Source organism: Psammomys obesus, unplaced genomic scaffold (assembly GCF_907164565.1).
Source record: "Psammomys obesus unplaced genomic scaffold, mPsaObe1.curated_primary_1811, whole genome shotgun sequence".
NCBI classification, from domain to species: Eukaryota; Metazoa; Chordata; class Mammalia; order Rodentia; family Muridae; genus Psammomys; species Psammomys obesus.
This window is the reverse complement of record NW_026590062.1, coordinates 9,285,478-9,310,042: the sequence shown is the minus strand read 5'-3', so window position 1 is coordinate 9,310,042 and position 24,565 is coordinate 9,285,478. Positions and strand designations below refer to the sequence as shown.

The 24,565-nt window shown below is 52.8% G+C and overlaps 2 protein-coding genes across 5 annotated transcripts in view; one reads left to right on the top strand and one right to left on the bottom strand.

The window, feature by feature from the left end:
* The window catches only part of Plbd2 (phospholipase B domain containing 2), a 17,556-nt gene extending 2,166 nt beyond the window's left edge, over positions 1–15,390 (top strand). Inside the window, exons 2-12 of the mRNA XM_055605754.1 lie at positions 2,232–2,325; positions 6,607–6,765; positions 8,049–8,149; positions 8,334–8,548; positions 9,872–9,969; positions 12,261–12,421; positions 12,968–13,063; positions 13,235–13,306; positions 13,887–14,039; positions 14,461–14,623; positions 14,802–15,390. Coding sequence (XP_055461729.1) covers positions 2,232–2,325; positions 6,607–6,765; positions 8,049–8,149; positions 8,334–8,548; positions 9,872–9,969; positions 12,261–12,421; positions 12,968–13,063; positions 13,235–13,306; positions 13,887–14,039; positions 14,461–14,623; positions 14,802–14,969 — 1,480 coding nt within the window. The 3' untranslated portion in view covers positions 14,970–15,390. The remainder of the gene's footprint in view (positions 1–2,231; positions 2,326–6,606; positions 6,766–8,048; positions 8,150–8,333; positions 8,549–9,871; positions 9,970–12,260; positions 12,422–12,967; positions 13,064–13,234; positions 13,307–13,886; positions 14,040–14,460; positions 14,624–14,801) is intronic.
* A 270-nt stretch (positions 15,391–15,660) lies between these two features.
* On the bottom strand, positions 15,661–22,864 carry LOC129675741 (L-serine dehydratase/L-threonine deaminase). 4 transcript variants are annotated; one of them, XM_055605755.1, is made up of 8 exons: positions 22,778–22,864; positions 20,521–20,675; positions 19,666–19,705; positions 19,270–19,409; positions 19,068–19,159; positions 18,290–18,517; positions 16,491–16,615; positions 15,661–16,016 (listed from the first exon to the last, which is right to left on the bottom strand). In XM_055605755.1, exons 2-8 carry the CDS (start codon positions 20,671–20,673, stop codon positions 15,811–15,813), a joined length of 984 nt encoding a protein of 327 aa, XP_055461730.1. In that variant the 5' UTR covers positions 20,674–20,675; positions 22,778–22,864; the 3' UTR covers positions 15,661–15,810. The 4 variants fall into 4 exon arrangements, with proteins under 4 accessions (XP_055461730.1, XP_055461731.1, XP_055461732.1 ...); XM_055605756.1 differs by lacking the exon at positions 22,778–22,864 and adding an exon at positions 22,556–22,771; XM_055605757.1 differs by lacking the exon at positions 22,778–22,864 and adding an exon at positions 19,801–19,936 and having other exon boundaries at positions 20,521–20,600.
* Between the last annotated feature and the right edge of the window lie 1,701 nt (positions 22,865–24,565).

The window sequence follows — 24,565 nt, the reverse complement described above, 5'->3', positions numbered from 1 at the left end:
ACACACACACACACACACACACACACACACACACACACACACACACAGTTTCTCTGTGTAGCCCTGGCTTTCCAGGAACTGCTCTGTAAACTAGGCTGGCCTAGAATTTAGGGACCAGGGATCCGCTTGCCTCTGCCTTCTAAGTGCTGGGATTAAAGCCTTGTACCACCACCATCTGGCCATAAATAATTTTTAAAAGATCTGTTTTTAAGTGTGTGTGAATGTAGGCAGGACATCTGCCTTGAATATTATTCCCCACCCCCCAGGGTTTCTCTGTGTAGCTTTGGCTCTCCTGGACTTGCTTTGTTGGACTTACTTTGTAGACCAGGCTGGCCTTGAACTCAGTGATCTGCCTGTCTGTGCCTCCCTGAGTGCTGGATTACAGGTGTGATGTGCGCCACTGTGCCCGGCTGCCACCATGTTTTTTGAGACAGAATTTCTCACTGGGTAGGGCTCCTTGGTTAGATGAAGCTGGGCTAGCCAAGGAGTCCCAAAGATCTGCCTGTGTGTTCCTCCTCAGTGCTGGAATTACACACACAGGCCACCATGCTTGTGAAAGAAACACTTCACTGATGGAACTGTCTTTCCAGCACACACCTTCTGTTTTTGGGAAAGGGTCAGCTCTCAAGGGCTTTGAACTTGTGATCTTTCTGCCTCCACATCCGGAATGCTGAGATTGTAGTCATGTGCCACAGTGCCCAGTTTATGTAGGGTTGGGGGAGGAACCCAGGGCTTTGTGCATGCTAGGTGAGCACTTTGCCACCTGAGCTGCATCGAAGCCAGCCTTTTCTACAGAGTGAGTTCCAGGACAGCTACATGGAGAGACCCGGTCTCAAAAAGATTTGTTTATTTGTGTGTGTGTGTGTGTGTGTGTGTGTATGCGTGCGTGTGCACACGTGTGTGCCATGTACATGCAGGTGCCTGCAGAGGCCCGAAGGGAACTTAGGTCTCCAGGAACTGGATTCACTTGCTCTTGTGAACTGCGTGACGTGGGTGCTGGGAACCAAACTTGGGTCCTCTGCAAGAACAGTGCCCCCTTGTAACTGCTGAGCCATCTCTCCAGCCTCTGGAGAAACAAGGCAGTTCTATTAAGAAAATGAGAACAAGGGTTGAAGTGATAATTTATAACACCACCATCCTGGGAGAAGTGGAGCCTTGGGGAAATCAGGTCTCGGTGAGAGACTTCATCTAAAAAAAAAATCCTGCTCTGCCCTTGGTGACCTCTGACCCTATATAGGTTAGGCATTGGTCAACAGTGCTTTATAATAGTTCCAACAAATAACTGACCCTCATGGAGCTGAGCCACTGGGCCTGCTATGCTGCAGCCCTTAGCTGTGCAGGCCTGCTCCACCCTGGGTGATTCCATTCCTGGGAACCGTGGGCTGGTTGTGATATCCTTCCATGGCCGTGGCACAGGCACAGGCACAGGACTGGGGAGCCAAGAGGATGCTCGTTCTTACCGGCACTGTGTCAGCCCTTCCCTTGTCCCACTGGGCAAAACAAGCCACATGTGTGACCCAATGCAGATGGACATGTGGGCAGGGCACATGGCCATGGCTGGAGGTACTGCAGAGGCTCACAATAACACCAGAGGACACAGGGCTTCCATCGCTGTGATGACAAGCTCTGGGCCGCAGTCCCCTCCTCCTGTATGCGACAGTGCCTACCTGGAAGGGCTGTGGGGTTGCTGCTGCACACAACGGCCATGGCTGCTGGATCATTGCCAGTCAGCATGCCTGGGACATGGATTGGCACAGGTGGGGAAGAGGAGGCTGGTTTCGTCTTTGTTGGAAAGACCCCCTTCCTGTCTTCCATGCAGCACTTCCTGTCTCAGGGGGCCCAGAAGCTATGCAGGTGCAGACAGGCAGGCAAGCTCTTGCTCCCTAGGCTGTTTTCATGGTCCAAAACTGCAGGCTGGTCAGGCACAGTGTCACACAGCTGTGATCTCAGCACTTGGAAAGCTGAGGCAGGAGGATTGGAGTTCCAGGCCAGCCTGGGCTACATAGTGAAATCCTGATTGCAAAAGGGACATAAACCAACAAAAAAAAAAAAAAAAAAAAAAAAAAAAAAAGTGGGGGAGAGGTGCTGAAGCACTTGCATGGCCCATGAGGCCCTGGATTCCACCTGATTGTAATGAACAGGAAGCCAAGCCCCAGCCATGAGTCTGGCTGTGGCGGCTGGCTTTGCAGGGGTCCCTGCTGCTGACTGAATGTCCTCCCTCTCCCCTCCAGGTGGGCCTATCTGGACCTGGGCACAAATGGCAAGTACAATGACAGCCTGCAGGCCTATGCAGCTGGTGTGGTGGAGGCCTCTGTGTCTGAGGAGGTAAGGCCAGTGTGGGAGCCTGGGGTCGCAGCTGCCTGGCCTGCCCTGTTCCACCCTCCAGAGCCATGACTTACTCAGGGCCTTTGGTGGGGTCGGTGCATGTGCTGAGGGGTCCCTGCCTCCTGTCCTCCATGTAGGGGAGAAGAGCCTCTTCCTCAAAACAGCACATAAAGCTGGGCATGGTGGAACACACCAGTTACTGCATGAGTTGGGAGTCTTAAGGCAGGAGGATTGATGAATTTAAGGGTAGCCTAGGCTAGAGACAAACAAAAACCCTAGGCTATGACTCACGTCTATTGTCCTAGCAATTGGGGGATGGAGGGACAAGATCCAGGAGTTGAGAACCAGCCTTGACTACCCCCCTGAAAAAAGAAAACAATGTAATCTGTTGGCTTGGGGTACATTTCTAGGGTTGTGCAGTTAGACCACTATCCAGTTCTAGAGTGTCTTCATTACCCCGGAAGGAAGTACTCTCTGGCCCACAAATGCTCCATCCAGCTTCAGGCACCACTTGGATTTTGTTATTCTGAACATCTCATAGAATTGGAATACAGTGGGATATGCCACCCCTCCTGGCTTTTGTTTTTGTTTTGAAGTAGGGGCTCCTGTAGCCATGGCTGGCCACAAACTCAGTTGTAGCCAAGGATGTCTCAGAACTTCCGATTATCCTGCCTCTCGTCTCCCTAGTGCTGGGGTCACAGTAGTGTGTCACCACCCGGTCTGTGCTAGGATGGGATCCAAGGGCTTATTGTATGTGCTGGGAAGTGCAAGCCTTTTATAACTGTCGCTTGACACAATGTTTTTATTATTATAATTATAATTATTATTATTATTTGTACATTCTAAGGAAATGTTTTTTAGTTCACATAATGGGTTTCTTGATGACGTTTTAAATTTATTTTGTATTTGCCTGTGTCTCTATGTGTGTATGTGGGTACACGTGTGTCAGGATTCATGTGTGGAGGTCAGAGGAATGTCTTCCTTTTTTTCACTATCGAAGTCCTAGGGACTGGACCCAGGTCATCAGACTTGGTGGCAAGCTCCTTTACCTGCTGAGCCATCTCAGTGGCCCCATTATAAAATTTTTATGAATACATGTTTCTATACTTCATCTGTGTCTCAGCTGCTGCCTTCTTTATTATTATTCTCTCCTCCCAGTGACCCCTTTGCCACCTAAATGGTCCATGGTTTCCCTTCTGCCTGCATGTTTTTTCTCCCAATTTGGTGTTTTTTGAAAGATTTTTTTTATTTATATGAAAGAGTGAGACAGACAGAGAGAGAGAGGGAGAGAGAGTCACGTATGTTTGGGTGCCCAAGGAGGCCAGAAGAGTGTCAGATCTCCTGGAGTTGGAGTTACAGAGATTCAGGGAACCGAACTCTGGCCCTCTGTAAAAGGAGCAAGCAGCATGGAGCCATCTCTCCAGCCCTTTTTTAAGATGTTAGGGTCTTACTCTGTGGCCCAGGCTGACTTCTAACTTGAGATCCTCCTGCCTTGGCCTCCTGAGTGCTGGGATTATAGGGTGTGCCTTTCCACCCACCTTTTCCGATACTAGTGATTAAAGCATGTTGGGCAAGCCTTCTCCCTCTCATCTCTACTCTCAGGCTTCTTTGCACTTTTTATTTTGAGACTATCTCATGAGCTTGCCTAGCCTGACTTGAACTTGTGACTCTCCTGCCTCGGCCTCCTGAGCACTTATGCCATTGCCTCATGTGGCTCCTACTTCTGTTGAACTAGTTTTTCTGCATGTGTCAAGTCCCCAAATAGCATAGGCTTTTGTTTATCTGGTTTGGAACTGTGAAAATGGCAGTCCCAGTCAGGTGTCCCGGCCATCAGAAATCAGCTCTGCCGTGGGTAACAGCTTTGCCCACACTGGGCGGTGGTGGGAAGAGGACATCCATTTTGGGAAGTTGCTGGGCATCAACTTAGAGAGTGGAATCTGTTCAGGGTCCAATGGCCACTATTTGAGTATGTATCCTACTGGTGACCCAGGCAAGGCACATGTCCCAAGGGGCTAAAGTAAGAACACCCAAAATGGCAGGTGGGACCTGGCTGAGGCCCTGTCCTGATGGGGCCTGATGGAGCAGTGACAGCAAGGGACCACGAGAATATGAGCTGTGTTGTGGGGGATGAAGGACTCATGGGAGTAGCATCATAGGATTCTTCATAAGCTTAACTACCAATTAGGCCTCCCAAAAAGCCTTTGTGGTTGGGGATACTGAGACAAGGCCATAGTGGCTGTTGTGCTAGGATCCCGAGGGATGTGCCTAGCATTTTGCCTGTGTCATCTCACTGGGTCTTCATGCAAGCCCCTGAGGCTGGCCTGGCTGTCTCCACTGGGAAGAGGAGGTGAAACTCGGGTCCTAAGAGGTAAAGGCACTTCCTTAAGTTTAGACAGCAGCTGTTCAAGCCAAGGAGCAGCATTCATATCCAGTTCTGTGTGGCCCAGATCTTCGGTTTGCTTTATTGCTGCCTCCTGTGGTTGGGTAGCCGGTCATGATGAGTCCCCAGCTGAGTCCACCTGAGCCTTGGGTGGGGCAGGCCATTCAGTGCTCCGCAGGTTCTAGAAGCCACAAGGAGACAGGGAGCATTAGTGGGGCCTGGAGGTGAGCAGGATTTGGGGTGTATCACTAGGCAGGCCACCCTTGTGGTGCAGAGGCTTTCTAGCTGGGTGAGGTGTGGCCGGAAGCTGCCGTCAGCGGCTGTGCAGGACTGGGGCTTTGGAACTTTGCAAAATCAAAAAAGCGTATCTTGATGTGGGCCAATCAACCCTGTGAGTCAACGTCTGGCTGTTTTGGGGGTACAGGTACTTGCCTACCTGTGCCTTAGTTTCCCTAACTATAAAGTGGATGTGTTGGTTTCACTTCATTGTAATGAAATACCCAAGATGATGAGCTCATAAAGGGTCATAGCTCTTACGGCTGCAGCCCAAGGCTGGGTAGATCATTGCTTTGGGCCTCTGATGGAGTCTGGACAGCAGTGCAGGGACATATACATGGCAGAGCAAGATATTCCCTTCATGAGCCAGAAGGCAGAAGTGGAGTAGGAATAGAGTAGGTCCCAGGTCCCCTTCCAGGACAAGCCTCCAAAACCTTAGGCTCTCCTAAGTCCTGTCTCCCAGCAGTGCTGCATAGTGGACCAAACCCATAGCAGCCCCTGGACAGCCAGCCCAGGCTGGACCACTTGTGGGGATGGCAACCACATCACCTGCTCAGAGCACTGGAGGCTGCAGCATCTCCATCCATCTGTGAGATGCTACTCATTGGCATGGGCCAAGGCCAGCAGCCCGCCTCCCAGGGAGCATCGGCTGTGTGCCCTGGTTTTTCTGGGCTGGGTCAGGCTGATCTTGGTGGGTTCTGTTGTACTGCCGTAGTCAGCTGGCAGGGCACTGGGGTAGCTGGATGGCCTGAGATAACCTCAGTCATGTGTCCATCACCTGGGGGACAGGGAATGCTGGCTGGGGTCCCTTTCCCCAGCAGGCAAGCCCAAGCTCACCCACCCTGCACCTGGGCAGTGCCGACAGCCTGGCCCACTTTTCTGGCCCAGTGAGCCAGCAGGGGGACTTGTTTTGTTTCCTCTGTTCTCCATGCTTGGAATAGAGCAGGGAGCTGTCCAAAGCACATGCTTCAAGCCAAGAGCACTGGTACATGCTTGCAGTGCCTGGAGTAATCCTGGCAGCCAGAGGCCAAGGAGCGTGAGCCTGTCTAAAAATCCAAGCAATGGCTGGGCATGTGGCTGCATTTGTAGATAGACTGCCAAGTATGCACAGGCTCTAGGCTCCACCCCCAGCACTGTATAACCAGGCTTGGTGGCACACACCTATAACCCGGCACTTGGCAGGTGGAGGCAGGAAGATCAGCTATTCAAGGCCAGCCTCACCTTCGCAAGACCCCACCTTCAAACAACCAAAACAAAAGGAATAAAATCAGACCTCAAGTGCTAGGCTTTGGTCAGGTGGCCTTGCAGACATTTGCTTGGCTTGAATGAGGCCCTGGCTCCAATCTCCAGTACAAACACCGACAGAAACAACCCAAGACCCCATATTTGATGGCAGAGCACATTGTCCCAGCAACAGAGGAGGAGCAGTCTAGTCTAGACTGTCCACAGGCCCTGAAGAAGAGAGACCTAAGACGATTTGGGCCTTAAGGGGGGGGGGCGGCAAGGGCCACATGAGGGTGTGTGGGAGCCATGTAGGCTGGGGGTTGCCTCTGTACCCTGGTGGGGCGGGTCCTCAGGGTCCTGATGGAGAGAGCAGCAGCTGCTCTGCCCTCCCCTCCGCACAGCTCATCTACATGCACTGGATGAACACGGTGGTCAATTACTGCGGCCCTTTCGAGTATGAAGTTGGCTACTGTGAGAAGCTCAAGAGCTTTCTGGAGGCCAACCTGGAGTGGATGCAGAGGGAGATGGAGCACAGCCCGGACACTCCGTACTGGCACCAGGTGGGCTGGGCTGCCCTGCTTGCAGGAAGGTGGCTTTTTGGGGTGTGCCCATTGCCCGTGCAGTCCCTGACTGGCCCTGAGTGAGCCAGAAGCGCAGCCCACTCTAGCACCCATCAGCATCTGCGCTCCTCCTCCCCAAGCTGCTGTCCTTCCAGAGTCCAGCCCCGCCTTCCTGCTAGTGAAGAACCTAGGTGCAGCTAAGTGGTGGTGGCGTGTGGTTCTTGCTGCCAGGGAGGTGGCGGGAAGCTAGACACAAGTGAACACCATTAGAAAGGGAGGGGGGGAAAATTGAAAGCGCACAGCATAGTTGAGCTTTGCGTTTCCTTCCTAGGCTGAGCTCTGACTGACTGAGTGCTAAGGGCGAGGTCCTGGGCAGCTGGCTCCTTGGCCTTGGGCTGCTGCCTAGGTCAGTGCAAAAGCCACAGAACCTGTGACTTCTCTACAGACCTGAGGGTTTAGCAGCTCAGGCAGTAGCCTCTCGGGATGGCTGCCGCCTGTGTGCACATCCTTCAGCGCTCACGCCGTTCTCCTTCCTACACATAGTTCCCCTGCCAACCCATCCCCTGGCACCTGTCCTTTCTGCATCAGGTTTTCTTCCCTCACAAACCCACTCATCCCTCCATGTATCCACCCACTCATCCTTCCGTATTTCTGCTTACCCACCAACACACATCATCCCATCTACCCTCTAGACCACCCATGTGCCCCCTTCTGTCCCATCCGTCCACCCACCCAGATGCATGGACTTACTAAGGTATCCGTTCATCGAGCAATACATCTAGCCACCCACACTTGCACACATCAACCCATCTACCTTCTAAGTCCTGTTGATCCATCCATCCTTCTGTCTGTCCATCTGTCTATTCATCCCCTCCTCTCCATCCATCTATCTTGTCTGTATGTAAGGAAGTTCCTCGTATGTGCTGAGCACCAGCCAAGACTCATGAGAGGCACCTGTGATAACTCTAGTTACAGGTGCTGAGGCAGAACTGGCAGCAAGAAGAAGGCAACCATAGGACAGATGCCAGGGGCAGCCAGCATCTAAGACTAGGGAGATGTTGGCAGGCTTTGTGGAGGAGGTGGCTTTTGACCCAGGTTCTTAAGTGAAGGTGACTTGGGGTCAGCCTGAGGATGTCATAGATTTGATCTGCTGAAAGCAGGAGAGGGATCAGGGCTGGCTGGAGGCTATGGAGCACCCCTGGGCCAGGTCAGGGTCCCTGAAATGGTGTAGAAAAGGTAGCCTGGGGGTAGGGGGGCTCATCCTCCCTTTGCCCCTCCCCTAGGTGCGGCTGACCCTCCTGCAGCTGAAAGGCCTGGAGGACAGCTACGAAGGCCGTTTAACCTTCCCAACTGGGAGGTTCACCATCAAACCCTTGGGGTTCCTGTAAGTGCCCCCCCCCCCCAGCCTGTGCAGGATGGGTAAGAAGCCATGAACCTCATAGTCATCCTGGTTCCATGCCAGCTCTGCCACTTCCTACTCCCAGACTACATGGGTCGACTGACCCCTGGAGCCTCAGCTATGGCATGGGTGCAGAGTAGCTGCTGACCCTCCCATCCTGCCTCCTCAGCCTGCTGCAGATCTCCGGAGACCTAGAAGACCTAGAGCCAGCCCTGAATAAGACCAGCACCAAGCTTTCCTTGGGCTCCGGTTCCTGCTCTGCCCTCATCAAGCTGCTGCCGGGCAGTCGTGACCTCCTGGTGGCACACAACACATGGAACTCCTACCAGAGCATGCTACGCATCATCAAGAAGTACCAGCTGCATTTCCAGGAGGGGCCAAAAGGTGGGAGAAAGGAGCATCCTGAGAGAGGGTGGACGTGAGCATGCACACAGGGCTGGGTCCTTAGGCGAAGCTCTAGAGCAGTGCCAGGGAGTCCTACTTGGCAAGCAGGGCCTTCAGCGGGCCCCCAAAATTACCACCCCCATTCACCCCTCTGCCTGCACCTACCCTCCTACCTTCTACTGTCTCTTTCCTGGGAATTGAACCCTGGGCCTTCTTGCCTGAAAAGTGTTGTACTACTCAGCTCCATGTCCTGACTGGCCTTGGACGCTAGCGTGTGCCCAACATAAACCATCACCCAACGAGGCTGGCAAAACAATGGCAATGGGGAGAAACCAGTTGTACATAGCAGGGTGGCACTGAACTAGAAGTCTTCCTGCCTCAGCCTCCCTCATACTAGGATGACACACTCAGCACCATGTTTCTTACATTTTTAACACTTTAAAAACCTACTTAAGGGCTGGGCATGTGGCTCCCCAGCAGAATACAAGTCCCCCCAAACAGTACCACCAACATGCTCTGGAAGTCGTGTGTAGGGCAAGTCCTGCCAAACAAGGAGGCCCTCCTGTATGTGACCTCCTCGGCGCTTGGGAGGTTATCCCTGAGGATTGGTTGTTTCCTTGTAGCTGTGCCAAGGTCACTTTTGATTTTGCATTGCTTTATTCCTCATTTAATATCAGTTGTATACAATCACAAACCCAGCGAGACCGGAATAGATGCCCTACTCCACTCTGAGCTACCCACGTGCAGACAGACCCTCCTGATGAAGTGGGAGCCGTCTACATTTTAAGGGGATTTATTTATTTGCACCTTTGTAAACGAATTCACCACTCAGCAATGTTTACAGAAAATCTGTTTCGAGCTGCACCGAGGAGCATCTTGCTCTCTGTCATATTGCATGTTTGTTATGAAACCAGTAAAGACAGTCAGTGGGGCTCTTCCCCCCTTCCTTTTCCTGCTGCTCCTTCTTCCCTTTCTTCTTCCTCTTCCTCCCCTCTTCTCCCTCTTCCCCTTCTTCCTTTCCTCTATCCTCTTCCTCCTCTGCCTCCCACCCCGCTTCCTATTTGAACTAGACTCATCATATAGCTCTGGCTGGCCTAGAACTCACTGTGTAGTCCGGGTGGCCCTCCTGCTTCACCCTTGCGCTCCTCACATTCCAGGCAGGTGCCACCCACCTATTTCACTTGAAGAACCTCCTTTGCTTTGACAAAAGGGACGAGAGTGGGCCTCCTGAAGACTGCTTGATTCCCACTTGAGGCCCCAGCCTTGGGGGATGGGAGGTGGGGTCTCCACAGGGCCTGCCTGACCAGCTCCTACCCTCCCCAGAGGAGTACCCCCTGATTGCTGGCAACAGCTTGGTCTTTTCATCTTACCCGGGCACCATCTTCTCCGGCGATGACTTCTACATCCTGGGCAGTGGGTTGGTGAGTAGCTGAGTCACGTGCTCCCTGAGGACATGGCACACAGAGGCTCTGGGAATACAGTGAAGGATAAGGTGTGCAGAGCCTCTGAGCTCTGAGAAAACATACGTCCTTAGGAGCTACTGGTGTTGGGGACCATGGCAAAGTCCTTACACAGTGGCCTTGGTTTGTTTTTCTGTGTTCAGCATAAACACCTCCTTTTTGCCAGTGACCTTGCTCTCCAGTGACCCTGCCTTCCACTGTTCCCACCCCTTAACCTGGCCAGTTCTGAGGAGCTGCTGTTTGCCGTGCTTTGTCTCCTCTGTTCCCCTGGCTGCCATCCAGGCCCCTTTAGAAATCTGTCCCTGGCTGCTGAGATCTGAGACTGATGCTGCCAGGAGACAGACTTCACTGCAGAAAGCGCCCTGGGTGCAGTAGATGCAAGGGCACTAGGAGGGGTGGTAGGGCTCACGTCCTCTTGCTTCTTCCTAGTGTGGGAGAGGCTTGGGAGGGCTAGGGGCTGGGAAGCAGCCCCTGAGGGCTTTAGTCCAAGAAGCTTTCCTCCCTCCCAGAGGGGCGTGTGTGTGTGTGTGTGTGTGTGTGTGTGTGTGTGTGTGTGTGTGTGATGGAACTGGAAGCCATTAAACCCACTGCCCTTCCCTGTATTTGTATCCTAAACCATATTTATAGTGTAGCATGCTAGTGACCTTCCCAGACTCTATTTATTTATTTATTTATTTGTTACAGTTTATTTAGTTATTACAATTTATTCATTTTCTTCCCAGACTCTTATTTGTTTGCTTTTTTATTGAGACATAGTCTCACTGTGTAGCCCTGGTTTGCTTAGAATTTGCTGTGTAGACCAGGCTGGTCTTGAACTCAGAACCTGTCTCTGCTTCCCAATTGCTGGGTTTAAAGGTATGGGCCACTATACCCAGCTTTTATTTTATTATATTATTTTTTTTTATTAAATTATTCACTTTACATCCCTATCACAGCCCCCTCCCTCCTCTTCTCCCAGTCCTACCCTCCCCAGCTTTTATTTTTTATTTTTGTGATTCTATCTATCAATCAATCTATCTATCTATCTATCTATCTATCTATCTATCTATCTATCTATCTATAATATATCATTCTATAACTCAGGATGTACTGGAACTCAGTGTGTAGCCCAGGCCAGCACCCCTCCTTTCTCAGCCTTCTGAGGAGCCTGGCATTATACGCCTGTGCCAGGCCTAGCTTTCTTCTCTTTTTATTTTTTATTCTGGTTTTCTAAGACAGAGTCTCATGTAGCCCAAGCTGACCTGTGTAGCTGAGGTTTCCTTGAGCTCCTGATCCTCCTCCCTTCACCTCCCTAGTGCTGGGGTTAAAAGCTGTGCAGTACTATGCCTGGCTTCAATGTCTTTCTTAAAACACTGGCCTAGGCTCACACCTGAAACCTTAGCGCTTGGGAGGTTGAGACAGGAGAATAACCGAGAGTTTAAAGCCAGCCTGGTCTAACAATGTGAGATTATAAATGCCTCCAAAAATAAATAAAACTTTAAAACACCGTCATGTGGGTCTGTGTGTGACTGTGTCACTGGGGAGGGTGGGACGGCTAGATTCTCCTATAGCATCCTATCCACCCTTCAGCTGCCAGGATGTGGCCACTGGGAAGTTTAGTTTCACAGGCAGTGCTTGGTTGTTGATTCAGCACTGTTGTTTTGTCTGAGATGGGCCCTTACTCTGTAGCCCTGGCTACCCTGGAACTCACCGTAGACCAGGCTCACCTCAAACTTGTGGCAATCTTCCTGCCTCTGCCTCTTGAGTACTGGGTTATAGGCATGTTCCACCATGCATGGCTGGTTATGCCTTGGTTTTAACTAATGAGAACAAGGTGTGTTTATCTAGACACATAACAGGTCCGGGGCTGTGAGATGAGAGGCTTCATAAGCAGCAATGGGCAGCTCATGACTCTAAGGCAGAACGAGGCGGGCAAGCTGGGGTCTTGCCAAGGTCTCTGGCTACTGGGGCTCCAGGTAAATAGCCTCAAGCCACCAGCTGTCCTTGTAGACCTGGGAGAAGGGGTGGGAATGAGATGCTGCCTCTTGGGGGAGAGCTCACTCTGTGACAAGAGAGGCAGTTACGAATCTGGTCCCCAAGGCAGAGCTGGGTGCATGGGCCTGAGTCTCCCCCAACCCAAGTACTTCTCCAAGGAATCCCTGAGGGGTGTGCACCACAGCAGGTTAGGGCTGTGAGAAAAGCGTAAACATTGACTTCTGAGCTAAGACTGGCAGGGCTGCCACGGAGTTCCCAGGCCAACTCTTTCTTCACAGGTCGCCCTGGAGACCACTATTGGCAACAAGAACCCAGCGCTCTGGAAGTACGTGCAGCCCCAGGGCTGTGTGCTGGAGTGGATTCGAAACATGGTGGCCAACCGCCTGGCCTCGGATGGGGTCACCTGGGCAGAGGTCTTCAAGCGCTTCAACAGCGGCACGTGAGTGCGTTCCTGTTCTGCAGCACCTACTTGCGGACTATTTAGTACCCAGACCAGAGGGGACCCATGGGGCTCCAGGGTCCTCTGCCCAGCCTCTTCTCACAGATGCTCACTCAGGTAGCTAGAGCCCTTTCCTTGTTTTATATAGTGGTGAAACTGAGGCTCAAGAAGGACAGGATTTTCTTTTCTCCTCTCCTGCAAGCTCCTCCTCTGGGGGCTATCCAGTTGGAAGAAGTGTGACTTGAGGGCTCAGATGTGCAGATGCACAGAATGTACATGGGAAAGGTTCTGGGAGCTAGCTGCCAAAAGTGTGTAGGTCTCAGCGCCTGGCTGAGGAACTGGACCTTTATTCTAGGAAGTGCTAGGGAGCCATGCTGTACTTAAGCAGGGAGACAGCCCGGGTTTTGTGAGGTTTTGGGTCAAGCTGCAGCATCAGGGTAGGGTTCACCAGTCCTGGCTATATGGGGTACTGAACAGGAGAGATGCACTGGAGAGGGCTGCAGAAGGGTTCCAGGCCTGATGTAGTTCCTTCCTTGTATCTGGCAGGTATAATAACCAGTGGATGATCGTGGACTACAAGGCATTCGTCCCCTTTGGGCCCAGCCCTGGAAGCCGGGTGCTTACCATCCTAGAACAGATCCCGTGAGTCCCTGGAGCAGCAGGAAGAAGGGAGGCTAAAGGAGGGATGCCCTTGCTGGGAACAGATTCAGGACATAACACAGTTCCTGCTCTGGGTGGAGAGGGCCCTAACACTGGCTTTCCTCACACAAGGAGTGTCTTCTCACTTGCTTTGTCCATTCCTCCTGGTCTCAGGGGCATGGTGGTGGTGGCCGACAAGACTGAGGAGCTCTACAAGACAAGCTACTGGGCCAGCTACAACATCCCGTATGCATCCGTCCTTCTCATGCCTCCCGTCTCCCAGTCTGTCCTCTCTGACGCAGGGTCCTTCCCCAGGTGGCATTTTAAACATGTAGCGCAAGGAGATCTGCTTGCTCTCCTGCTGAGAAAGCTCCAGGACATGGTGACCTCCAGTTCTAGTACCTGCTGCTTGGGGTGGCCACACCTTGGGACTGGGCATTGCCAGGCATTCAGCTGGATCTGCCCCTACCTCCTGGGAGTGCAGATGCCCATGCAGTCCCCAGGCTGAAGCTGAAGCGTGGCCGGGGCAGCCTGAGTCTCAGCGAACCCAGTCTTAGCTGGGTTCTTACATCCTGTGGTTCCCGAGTGCAGCAGCATGTTCTCCTTTCACAGATGTGGAAACTGAGGCAGGGATCCTGGCTCACCCACAGCTCCATGGTCAGAGAATAGTGAAATGGTTCCTCCCCAACAGCACGAGATGACCTTGCTGCACCCTGACTGCAGTGACAGCACTCCCACTGTGACTGCCCCTCCCACCATGCTGGCCACAGCCCCAGCCAGCTGTGCGGCCAGTGGGGGCCGTGGGTGACCACCCTTCTCCCAGCAGGTTCTTTGAGACTGTATTCAACGCTAGTGGGATGCAGGCCCTGGTGGCCCAGTACGGAGACTGGTTCTCCTATACCAAGAACCCTCGAGCCCAGATCTTCCGGAGGGACCATCCACGGGTAGAGGACATGGACTCCATGCTCCGGCTCATGAGGTGGGTCAGCACACTCCTGGCTTGCTGTGTATGTGACAGGACTGCCAAACCTTGCCACCAGCCGTGGTCGGCGGCAGGTCGAGGGCCCTGCCCCTCACTATCATTAGGGAGGCCCTTCCCCCTGGAAGGTGGAGATACCTGCTCAGGACCCAGGCTGGAGCTGAAGTGTGATCCCCACAGATGTTGTCAAGGAATAGACTGGGTGTGTCTGTCCTGCTTGGAGGAGGGGCCTGGAGAACCTCCCTCAGGAAAAGCTGGGTGATAAGGCTGACCAGTGCAGGGGTAGTCCACATCTGCCCCTGCCTGAGCCAAGTGGTTTTGGCAAAAGCCCAAAAAGTTCAGGAAGCTTCAAGGCCACCCTGTGCCATGAGGAGCTTGGCTTTTCCCAAGCGTGACTGTTGTCCCTTCTGTCTGCATCCAGGTACAATGACTTCCTTCATGACTCTCTGTCACTGTGTGAAGCCTGCAACCCGAAGCCCAATGCGGAGAATGCCATCTCTGCCCGCTCTGACCTCAACCCTGCCAACGGCTCCTACCCATTTCAGGCCCTGCGCCAACGTGCCCATGGGGGCATCGACGTGAAGGTTCGCCACCCAAGCCAGTTGTCACATGCCTCGGGGGTGGCTGGGTGGGACAGGTGCAAGGTCAGTGGGTCAGGTTAAGGGGACATCTGCTTTGGGGTCAGCTTCAGAATGGTGCTCTAAGGAAAGGTCGGAGAGAGCGGGGCTCCACCTGCTCAGTGGCATGCTCTCTGGCCCTCAGGTGACCAGCTTTTCACTGGCCAAGTCCATGAGCATGCTGGCAGCCAGCGGCCCCACGTGGGACCAGCTGCCCCCGTTCCAGTGGAGTAAATCGCCCTTCCACAGCATGCTGCATATGGGGCAGCCCGACCTCTGGACGTTCGCAGCCATCCGGGTCCCGTGGGACTGAGACTCTACCTCTGCCCAGCTGCCTCTGTCCTATGTGGCCAGGAGGGTCACACACCTGCCGTCCACCCCTCAGGGCTCTGTCCTCACTGGACTCTGGTCCTAGGGGTCTCCTTCGCAGGGACACAAACCTAGTGTGCTCAGAGCTGACTATTTGTACCCTGAGCCCGGAGCCCCTTCATGGCTGTTTCTGTCCCTGTCATCAGTGTGCTGGGGCTTGCTCAGCTGTGGGCCTGGTGGGATTCTGGGCATCATTCTCCTAGAGCTGGTCCCTCAGTGTGTGGGGACACTGGCGGGGCTCATCATTGCTGTCACTACTGGCCTGTGGGCCCATCACCTCAGGAAGCAGTCCCTGTATCCCCTCTGGGCAACTTTACTGAGGGCAGAAGCTTGAAAACAACAACCAAAGTTTCTGGCTGCTTGGAGCTGCAGGGTCTTGAGTCTTCTTTCTGCAGGCGGGTGGACCATCACCCCACACTCCTACCCTACCCCCCAGCCAAGCCTGCCCTGGCCTCCTGTTAGGCGTTCTTGGTCCTCTGAGAGCCAGGGAAGATGTTGCAGGGTGCAGAGAAAGATTGAGCAAAGCATGGTAGCCAATACCTGTCATCCCAGCACTGAGGAGGCTGAGGCAGGAGGATCTCCAGGTTGCTGGACTGCATCTAGACCCCATGTCAAGAACAAACAAAACTCAAAAGTTCTTTGCTTTATAAATATATATATTTATGTATTTACAATGAAAAAGTACACATTATAAACAGGTAAAGGAAGATGGGACCGCTGTCAGGTGTACCCCCTGCCTACCCTCCTCAGGGGTGCTGGTGTCCCCCCCAGGACAGCAGCAGATGTCACTTGGGCAGCCCGTTCATGCCCAGCTGCACCTTGAGTGCCTGCAGCTGTGCCAGGCTGATGTTGCTGCCACCACACACAATGACGACCAGCGAGGTCAGCGGGGCTTGCAGCCGCCCGTCGGCCTGCAGCCTGCGGACCACGCCGCTGTACACAGCAGCCAGCGCCGCGCCACACGCAGGCTCCACCAGGATCTTCTCATCATCTGCGAGGGAGCAGCCTGATCAGCCCTCAGCATCGATAGGCCTTACAGCGAACCTCTCACTGTGGCCAGGACCGTTTGTTCTGAACCCAGCCTCAGTTTTCAGCCTGTGCCAAGGGTTCTCAGGCATCTGAGAGCGTCACCAGGCATGTGGCAGCAAGCTGAGGTTATTAATAGTTGGCAGTTGTTCATTTTGGCCACCCTGTTCAAGGCTGAACCCAGAGAGAGTTCCATTATAGACCTCCTTCAAATCCAACTCCTCCCAGTCCTTTCCCTTTTGATCCTGGCTACCGGGAAGCTCAGAACTGGTGCTTTAAAAGCTAGTTTGTCCTCCCTGCTGTCATGGTCATCAGGCTCACGTTTTCATGAGCAGCTTTAGTGTTTCTTTTTACCACGGACTTCCTTTAGCTTCTATTCATGAGGCAGTCTAGGCAGAGGAGGGAGAAAATAAAGGCGAAAAGATCCCACGGAACATACCCACAAACTTCTCAATGGCAGCCACGGCCTCCTGGTCTGAGATGACCTCAGAGAAGATGGGGTGTTCATAAAACACCTTCAGGGTCTGCGCCCCCACAGTGTTCACACCCAAGGCCTTTGCGACACTGGGAGGTGGGAGTGAGGAGAGGGATGGGAACAGAGGAGACAAGGATACATGTGAGAGTCAGGGACTTCAGGGGAGGGGTGGGAAGGGGCTACCCCTGCCCTTCCCTGGGAACCTGTACAGGGGTCTAGGGCATCCGACTGGCCTGACTCAGATAGGCCTGAAGACCTTGCTGCCTTGCCCCAGCTTGTAACCTCCACCTACTTTGTCCACTTGCCTCCTTCCCCAACCTGCCAGCCCCCAGATGAAGGTCTCCTCTTCCAGGAAGCCTTCTAGAGAGACTCCTTGGTCCCATGGCTTACTTGAAGTTCTCAAATAAACTTCCCACGCCCTAACAGACATAGGGAGAGCTAGTCCTTCCTAAAGTATCAGGTGCTACACACCTCCCAAGCTCAGTTTTATAGAAGGGGAAACAGGAACAGAGATGAGACAATAGGTATCCCAAGGTCACATTAACTTAGGGTCAAAAAATGCCTGCTTGAGTGCCAGCTACTGCATCCTTATCTGGCAGGGAAAAAAAAAAAATAGTGGAATCAGGACAACATCAGTCACAGTCCCAACAGTGACGTCATGCCCTATATGGATGAATCTCTTACCTGATTAAGTGTTCCCTATTTATGACAGAAATGCTCCTCTTCCTAGGACTCTCTCAGAGCTGGGTACTGAGTTCCTTGAGTCTGTTGCCCCACCACTCTTGAATGTGTTGGCCTACCGTCCAAAGTCGCTGTTTTTGTGCCAGCTACCACACCTACACTGTCTGAAAAGAGGGTGTGAGAGCAGAAGGGCTTGTGGATGCCCAGTACAAACTTTAACCAGCCTCCCTTGCAGCTAGGTGTGGTCATGTGACCAAGTTCTGACCAATAGATGATAAGAAAAAGTACAGCCAGCTGTTTGCTGAGGGTTGGTCTATGAGAGTTCAACCCTTTGGTGGCGCAGAAGCCATCCACACTCGTTACAAACCAGACTCTAAAAGTTGAATTTGGACCTTCTCCCAGACTATGGTTTGCAGTACAATTCGCTCTTGCTGTGCTGGGTGGCAGCCCTGAGCCACAGCTCTCCATCAGCGTATCAGCCAGAAACAGCCAGTTTAGTACTGTGTGCCAAACAGCTCAGGTAAGGCGTCCAGCAGACCAGGTTGAATTCATTCTAACGAGCTTGCCGGGGTGTAACCCACTGTCAGCTGAGGAGCAGCCCTACTTTGTCTTTAAAGTTTAGATGTTCTTTCTTTTCTCAGGCTGGCACAAAAGCAGCTGCTTTGGACCCTAGGTCATCATACTCAGAGTGGTTGGGTAACAGGCTCTTGGAACTCAGTCCCCAGCTTCAAGGAGTTGCCCCTCATTGGCTTTCTCTTTTTTCTCTTAAGTAGAGAGAAATAAAGTTCAATTTTGTTTAAGCTGCTGGTTAGGGGTTTGGATATAAATTCTTTGCAGTCAAGAAGATGTTTTTGTTTGTTTTCTTTTCCCATCCTGTGTCCAGGATCAGCCAGGGTCTGGCACATGTTAGGAGCCAGATAAGAGGCCAGCAAAGAAATGAGACATGACCTCAAGGAGTGACTAACATCATTTACCATTGTCACATGAGACCCAGACATGCCACACATGGCTGTGTGACTTTGGTCAAATGACTGAAGTCTCAGTTTCATGGCTTGCACAACAGGGAGATTTCCCAGGCTCACCTGGTGATCTTGGGCAGTGTGACCAGCTTTCCTTCCTTGGTAGCAGCATGGAAGCTGTGGGCACCGAAGGTCTCCATGGCGATGATGGGCACGTCTTCCCAGCCCACCTCCCGAAGCCCCTGAACCACTCCGCACAGCAGGCCCCCGCCGCCCACAGACAGCAGGATGGCCCCAGGCTTGTCACTCAGTGACTCCTTCAGCTCCTTCACGATGGAAGTGTGGCCTTCCCTGAGCAGGAGAAGGGTGGCAGGTCAGCTCAGGGCTTCCTGAAGACACAAGGGCTGGTCTAGGATGCCAGCTAAGGTCTGTATTTTCCCCTACTCCAGGCATTGATAAACCTCCGAGCTGGCCCCTGCCCCCTCCTCGCCCAGCTGTGGCCTCATAGGACATGATTGTGTAGGAGACAAGGCTTTCCCCACCAAGAGAGGGGATGGCTGTGGGAGTTGGTGGATAAAGTCCCCACTTCCCACCCACCAGTGGACACATGCCTTGGATACTCATTTCCTACAGATTCCCAGGGTCCCCAGGGGCTGAGATTCGGTTGCCCATGGCAGATGCTGGCACGTGAGAGCCGCTGTCATTGATGCTTCCCCAGCTCATTTATTCCTAGTCACCCCCAGATGAGCTGATCTCCCCAAATCTTTGCATCTGGAGACCCCCTTATTGCTGATGTGTGCATCTGGGCATTTGTGTTTTCCCTCCCGCACACCCAGTGCAGCCCAGAGAACTAGAGAAGCTACCCATTATGGCGGGAGGTAGTGGGGTGGCCCCAGCTTACCAGATGAGAGGGTCATCGAAGGGGGAGATGTACACCCAACCTGGGTTATTCTTTTCTAGAGCTTTGGCCAGTCTGGTGGCATCATCCAGCGTCTTCAGGGACGGAGGTGGGGCGGGGGAGAGAATGAGATGACGCGAGGAGGGGCTCTGTCTAGGTGCCAGCCCCCTGAGCCCTGCCACCTACGGATGGGGTCTGTGCTCACCTCTCCTACCACTTCAACTGTGGCTCCTTCATTCCTGAGCCGCTCGATGGTGAGGGCAGGTGTGGTGCAGGGGACCACAATAGTGGCTGGGATGCCCAGCCTCCTGGCAGCGTAGGCAGTTGCCATGCCCGCGTTGCCCGCTGTCAGGGTGGCAGTGGAGATAGTGTGTCAGGAAGGAGAGTCTGGGACCTCAGGTGGGGCTGGTCATTCCTTTCATGTCAGGCTCCGGACTCCCCTCACCTCCTGAGTGACCCCTGCCTCATTCTGGAACCCCAAATCTGCACTGATGTGAATGGAAGCATTGCTGCACAGATGAGGGCCCAGAGAGGGGACGAGCCTGGCCACAGGACACACAGCCCAGGATAGAAAGGGAAAGAAAGCTCCCTGGGCACTTACCTGAAGAACAGACAAAATGTTTGCAGCCTTGTTTTGCCCTCTGTGGAGACAAGAGGAGGGGGTCAGATCACCCCTCAAGTCCATGCCTAGGCTTGTCCCTCCCACTGGAGTGTCTTCTGTCTATGCTGTACTCACCTTCCTTAGCATCTGGAACATCCTCAGGCATATATTCCCCAAGGAGACTACACAAGGGGGCAGATGTCATGTCTGTAGAGACCCTCGTGGGTGGGCACATCTTAGCCAGAGAGAGCCCTGATATGTGTAACCTATTCTAAAAGAATTTTCTTTTAAGAATATTAAGATTCATTTTATTTGTATGTGTGTATGAGTATTGCCTGTAGAGGGCAGAATAGAACATTAAATGCCCTGCAGCTGGAGTTACAGTTGAGCCACTGACATGAATGCTCACAGCATGGGTCTTCTGAAAGAGCCTCACATATTCCTAACTTCGGAGCTATCTCTCTAGCCCAATATTTATTACTATTTTTAATTATGTGCATGTGAGTGCAGTTGCTCCTGGAAACCAGAAGAGGGCACCGTATCCCCTGGAACTGGAGTTACAGGTGGTTGCGAGCCACCAGCGGGTGCTGGGAACTGAACTCAGGTTCTCTGCAAGAGCAGTCAGTGCTTTTAAGTACTGAGCTGTCTAAACTCCAGCTCCTAAAACAATAATACTGTCAATAACAACAACAACAACAATAATAATATTACTATTGACAGGTTCTTGCTTTGTAGCCTAGCTCTCCAGCTTCCTGACTATGTTTGGAATCCTGGGTGTACCTCTGCACACCTGGTTCCAGAACTGTCAGGTAGGAGGGACTGCTCTTGCTGCCAGGATGCCACCCTGCCCCGTACCATCTTGCAGAGATGGCCAATGCCTCGGATCTTGAAGGAGCCTGAGGGTTGAGAGCTGTCCATCTTTAGGTACACGCTAGTGCCGGCCACTTTGGACAGTGCCATGCTGTCACGCACCGGAGTCTTCACGTGCAGGGTCTCCTGGGTGGCCATGGCTGGGGGAGCAGAGAGGAGATACAGAAGGTCAAGAGAGGCTGCCTTCCTGGGCTCTATGCCCCCCTTAATACTCATGATGATAAGGAAAGGACACAGAATAAAATCTCAGCCAGGCCACCTACTGGCCTCCCATTTGGGCATGCCCTCAAAACTTCGTCTTCAAAGTTGAAAGGTCACGAGCTCAGAAACTTAGGCTGCAGCCTTAGGCAAGTCCAGAGGAAGGGGCTTGTACAAGCTGGCTCAGGGGGTGTGGATAAAGGAAGGTCAGGGGCAGCCATGGTCTGTTCCTGCAAAGTCACCAGGAACCAATCCCAGCTGACCTGTTGCCATGAGCTCAGAGCGTATCAGCAGACACAAAAGAAACGGGCCATATGGGGTCTCTGTGGAAAGTAGCCCTCGGGTCCACAGCACCCCTGCATGCTCAGCATTTTCCCCTATTATATATTACCTATTAAACATGTTTCCTGTGTGTGCATGCCTGTGTGCGCGCGCAACACCAGGTGTCCTTCTCAGTGGCTTCCCAGCTTATTTTTTGAGGCAGGGTCTCTCACTGAGCCTGGAGCTCACTGATTCAGTTCCATGGGCTGGCCAGACAACCCCTGAGATGCTCCTGTCTCGCTCCGTAATGCTGGGGTTGCAGGTATTTATCGCTGCGCTCGGCATCTTTGATGTGCGTTCTGGGGGGTTTGGACACAGGTCTTCATGCTTTCACAGGAAGCCCATCACAGACTGAGCCATCTCTCAACCCCACACATGCTTTTAAGAACCCAGTATGTTCTTACTATGTAGCCTAGGCTAGCTTTTGAACTTTTGATCCTCTTATTTCAGCCTCCCAGTTGCTGGGATAAGAGGTGTGCCCTGCCATGCCCAGTGTTCAACACATACGTATTTTACAAAATTAGCCTTTGGGCTTGCTGCAGGCCTGTAATCCTGCCACTTTGGAGGTGAAGGAGAAAGGATTAGGCATTCAAGGCCAACTTTGGCTATGTAGTGAGTTTGAGGCCAGACTGGGCTACATAAGGCCCTGTTTCAAAACCAAACCAAACCAAACCTCCAAAAGACCTGGGAGTCTAGTATGAAACTCGGAACAGTTCTCATTATATATAAATATATATATTCTAGAATTGTTTTCCTGCTGTGGGGACCAGAGAGGCGACATAGACCCCTGGCCCACTCTCATCACATGCTCCCCACCTTGAGAGGAAGCCTTGATACAAGCAGAAGCTACAATGACAAGTTTGGCTAATGGCACCATGAGGTCCCTTTGGAAGCCATGGCAGTGAGGAAGCCTTTGGGTTAACACTGGCTCATCCACTGTCACTTTGCGACCCTTCGAGAAGCCCCAAGAGAGATCCAGAGTCAAGTGGGATCAAACCTAGGCAGGCAGTGACTCTTTCGAGCACCCAGGTATATGGCACATGTGTGCGTTCATGTGCCTGTGTGTGTGAGTGTATGAGAGAAAGTCAAATCCCTCCCCCCTTCTAGTAGACCTCTTGAATGACAGTCGGGGAAGAATGGCCCTCAGAGCAAGGGTAGCTCCAACTGTGTCTGCTTTGTCCCTCAGCTCCTGGCTGGGCCCATCCTGACACACTGGGTCTTCTCTGCACCTGAAAGGCCCAGCTGATGCAGCCTCTGGCTTGGGGGTAGTTCCCACCACACAGATCCCTTCCAGGTGGCTCTAGGGAGCCCCACTTGATCCCTGTCCCAGGCCGCAGCATTGGGAACCTTTGGGGAAATGGGGAGGGTATTCGGTACTGATTCCCACCCCAGAGGTCAGTCTCACCGGGCTCCATAGACAATGAGGCCAGTGAGAGAAAAAGGCGCAAGGGGTCTTGGCAAAGGTGGTGCGGGGCACGAGCTCCAGAAAAGAAGTCCCTACCTTGTCATTTGACTCATGCGAGCACTCAGCAAAGATAGCCTGTCGCATCCCACTCCCGTGACATTGTGAGCCGGAAGCTTCTATGCCATTGTCCCATTTTACAGATCAGAACACGGAGACTTGAACTGAATGTGTCCCAGCCCCTTTCCCTTTCCCCAATACCGGACTCTGGCTGTCCTTGGCTGTCAATCCTGGGGTGAGGCTGAGGCTGGGGCCACGTACCCGGCACAGAACGAGCTGGACAGAGTGAGCGAGAGGGGTAGATTGTGTCTGTGTCCTGGAAGAGCAGAAGGTTGGCAGGACACTGGGCTCCAGGGCTTTATTTTCTGGCTGAGCCTCTGGGCAGCCAATAAGGGCCCGGACAAGCCCCGCCTCCTGGTCCAGGCCTGGGCAGCAGCAGGGGAACTGCTGAAGCCTGGTCTCCAGTCCTTATTGCATCCTGCCCTCCAACTCTGTCCACTTCACCTTTCCTTTCTGTTTCTTCACTTGCAAATGAAGACTCTTACCTCCTAAGGGCCTGTAGGACTTGGGGGCGGCACAGCACTGAAGAGCCCTTGCCAGGGGCCCTGGGGTCAATCCCACAACAACAGAAAAGCTGGAGAGTAGCTGGACACATATCATATGGCCAAGAGACAGCCACAGCCCAGCCACAGCAGCTCACACCTTTGATTAGGCACAGTAGAAGCTGAGGCAGGAGGACAACAAATTCTGAGGACAGCCTAGACAAAGGAGTCCAATCTTGTCTCAAAATAGGAAGAAAGGGGGCAGGGAACCAAACCCCAAATTAGTGTCAAACCATAAAAGAGGTTTGCACAGAGTGGAAATGAGGCATGGGGCACAGAGACAGTGAGAGGCAGAACTTGAAGGTTGACTGCCAGGCCTGTGATTGACAGAGCTGCTTGCTGCAGTCCCCAGCTGTCCCCTAGGGCTCTTCATATAAAAGGACAGATGGGTAAGACCCAGGGGATCTGGGTTCAAATCCTGGCTCTGCTGTTACTGGATACGTGGTTCTGGGAAGGAACCTTGGCCTCCTACAGCCTCTGCTCATGTGTAAAAGGGTGTGACATGGACACCTCTGTTCCAGGCTTTGAAGATGTTGAGTGCGTGTTAGGTGAGAGACTTGAAACGGAGCAGGCAGACAGTGTGTGTTAGTAGCCTTCATCATCACCATTGCCACAATCACCATTGACATCAACGCTATCGCTGCATCACCATCACCACCACCATCACCATCACCACCACCACCATCACCATCACCATCATCACCATCACTACTACCCTCACCATCACCATCACCACCATTGACTTCATCACTGCTACCTTTCCTGCAATCACCGTCATCACTCTAAACACCGACATTGCTATTCTCACCATCACCACCATGACCTAGAAAGCTGGGAGGTCTTACACTGAAAAACTCTCCCAGCTCTGCTCCAAGCCTCTGGCCTGTTCCTGGCTGGGTACAGAGGCCACAAGGGTAACCTGCCCCCCCCCCCCTCCCAGCCTTACTGCTTCTTTTATCTGGTCTGTGGTGTCATTGCTCCATCTGAGCCACAGCAAGAATGACCATGGGGTATGGGTCAGAGACATGGGGTAGGCAGGTCGGGATGACATGGACGTCACGAAGCCCATGTGTGGACACAGCCACCTTGTGCCTTTCTGTACCAGCACCTCATTGCCAGAGCAAAGCTGGGGAGAGCAAGGGAATCGGGCAGTTTGGATACACCTGAAGGGTCTAGATTTCATTTCTTAGATTAAATTTGATCAGGTCTTATGTAGCCCAGGCTGGCCTCCAACTCACTTAGTAGCGAGGATGCCCTTTAACTCCTGATCCTTCTGCCTCTACCTTCAGAGTGCTGGGATTACAGGCGTGTGCCAACCATGCCCACTTTCATGGTTCTGAGGATCAGGTGCTCGAGGATGCTGGGTGAGCGCTCTACCAGCTGAGCCGTATTCCAGCCTCACATTTACCGTCTTTCCCAACCCTTTCACACATGCCTCCTTCCCACA

Excerpts from the sequence above, each read along its gene's own strand:
- LOC129675741 (XM_055605755.1), bottom strand. The coding sequence starts at position 20,673 with ATGGCCACCCAGGAGACCCTGCACGTGAAGACTCCGGTGCGTGACAGC. Across the intron at positions 19,706-20,520 it reads TTGGCCATCTCTGCAAGATG|AGGGCAAAACAAGGCTGCAA; the intron begins GTACGGGGCAGG and ends TTGTCTCCACAG. Across the intron at positions 18,518-19,067 it reads TTCGATGACCCTCTCATCTG|GGAAGGCCACACTTCCATCG; the intron begins GTAAGCTGGGGC and ends TCTCCTGCTCAG.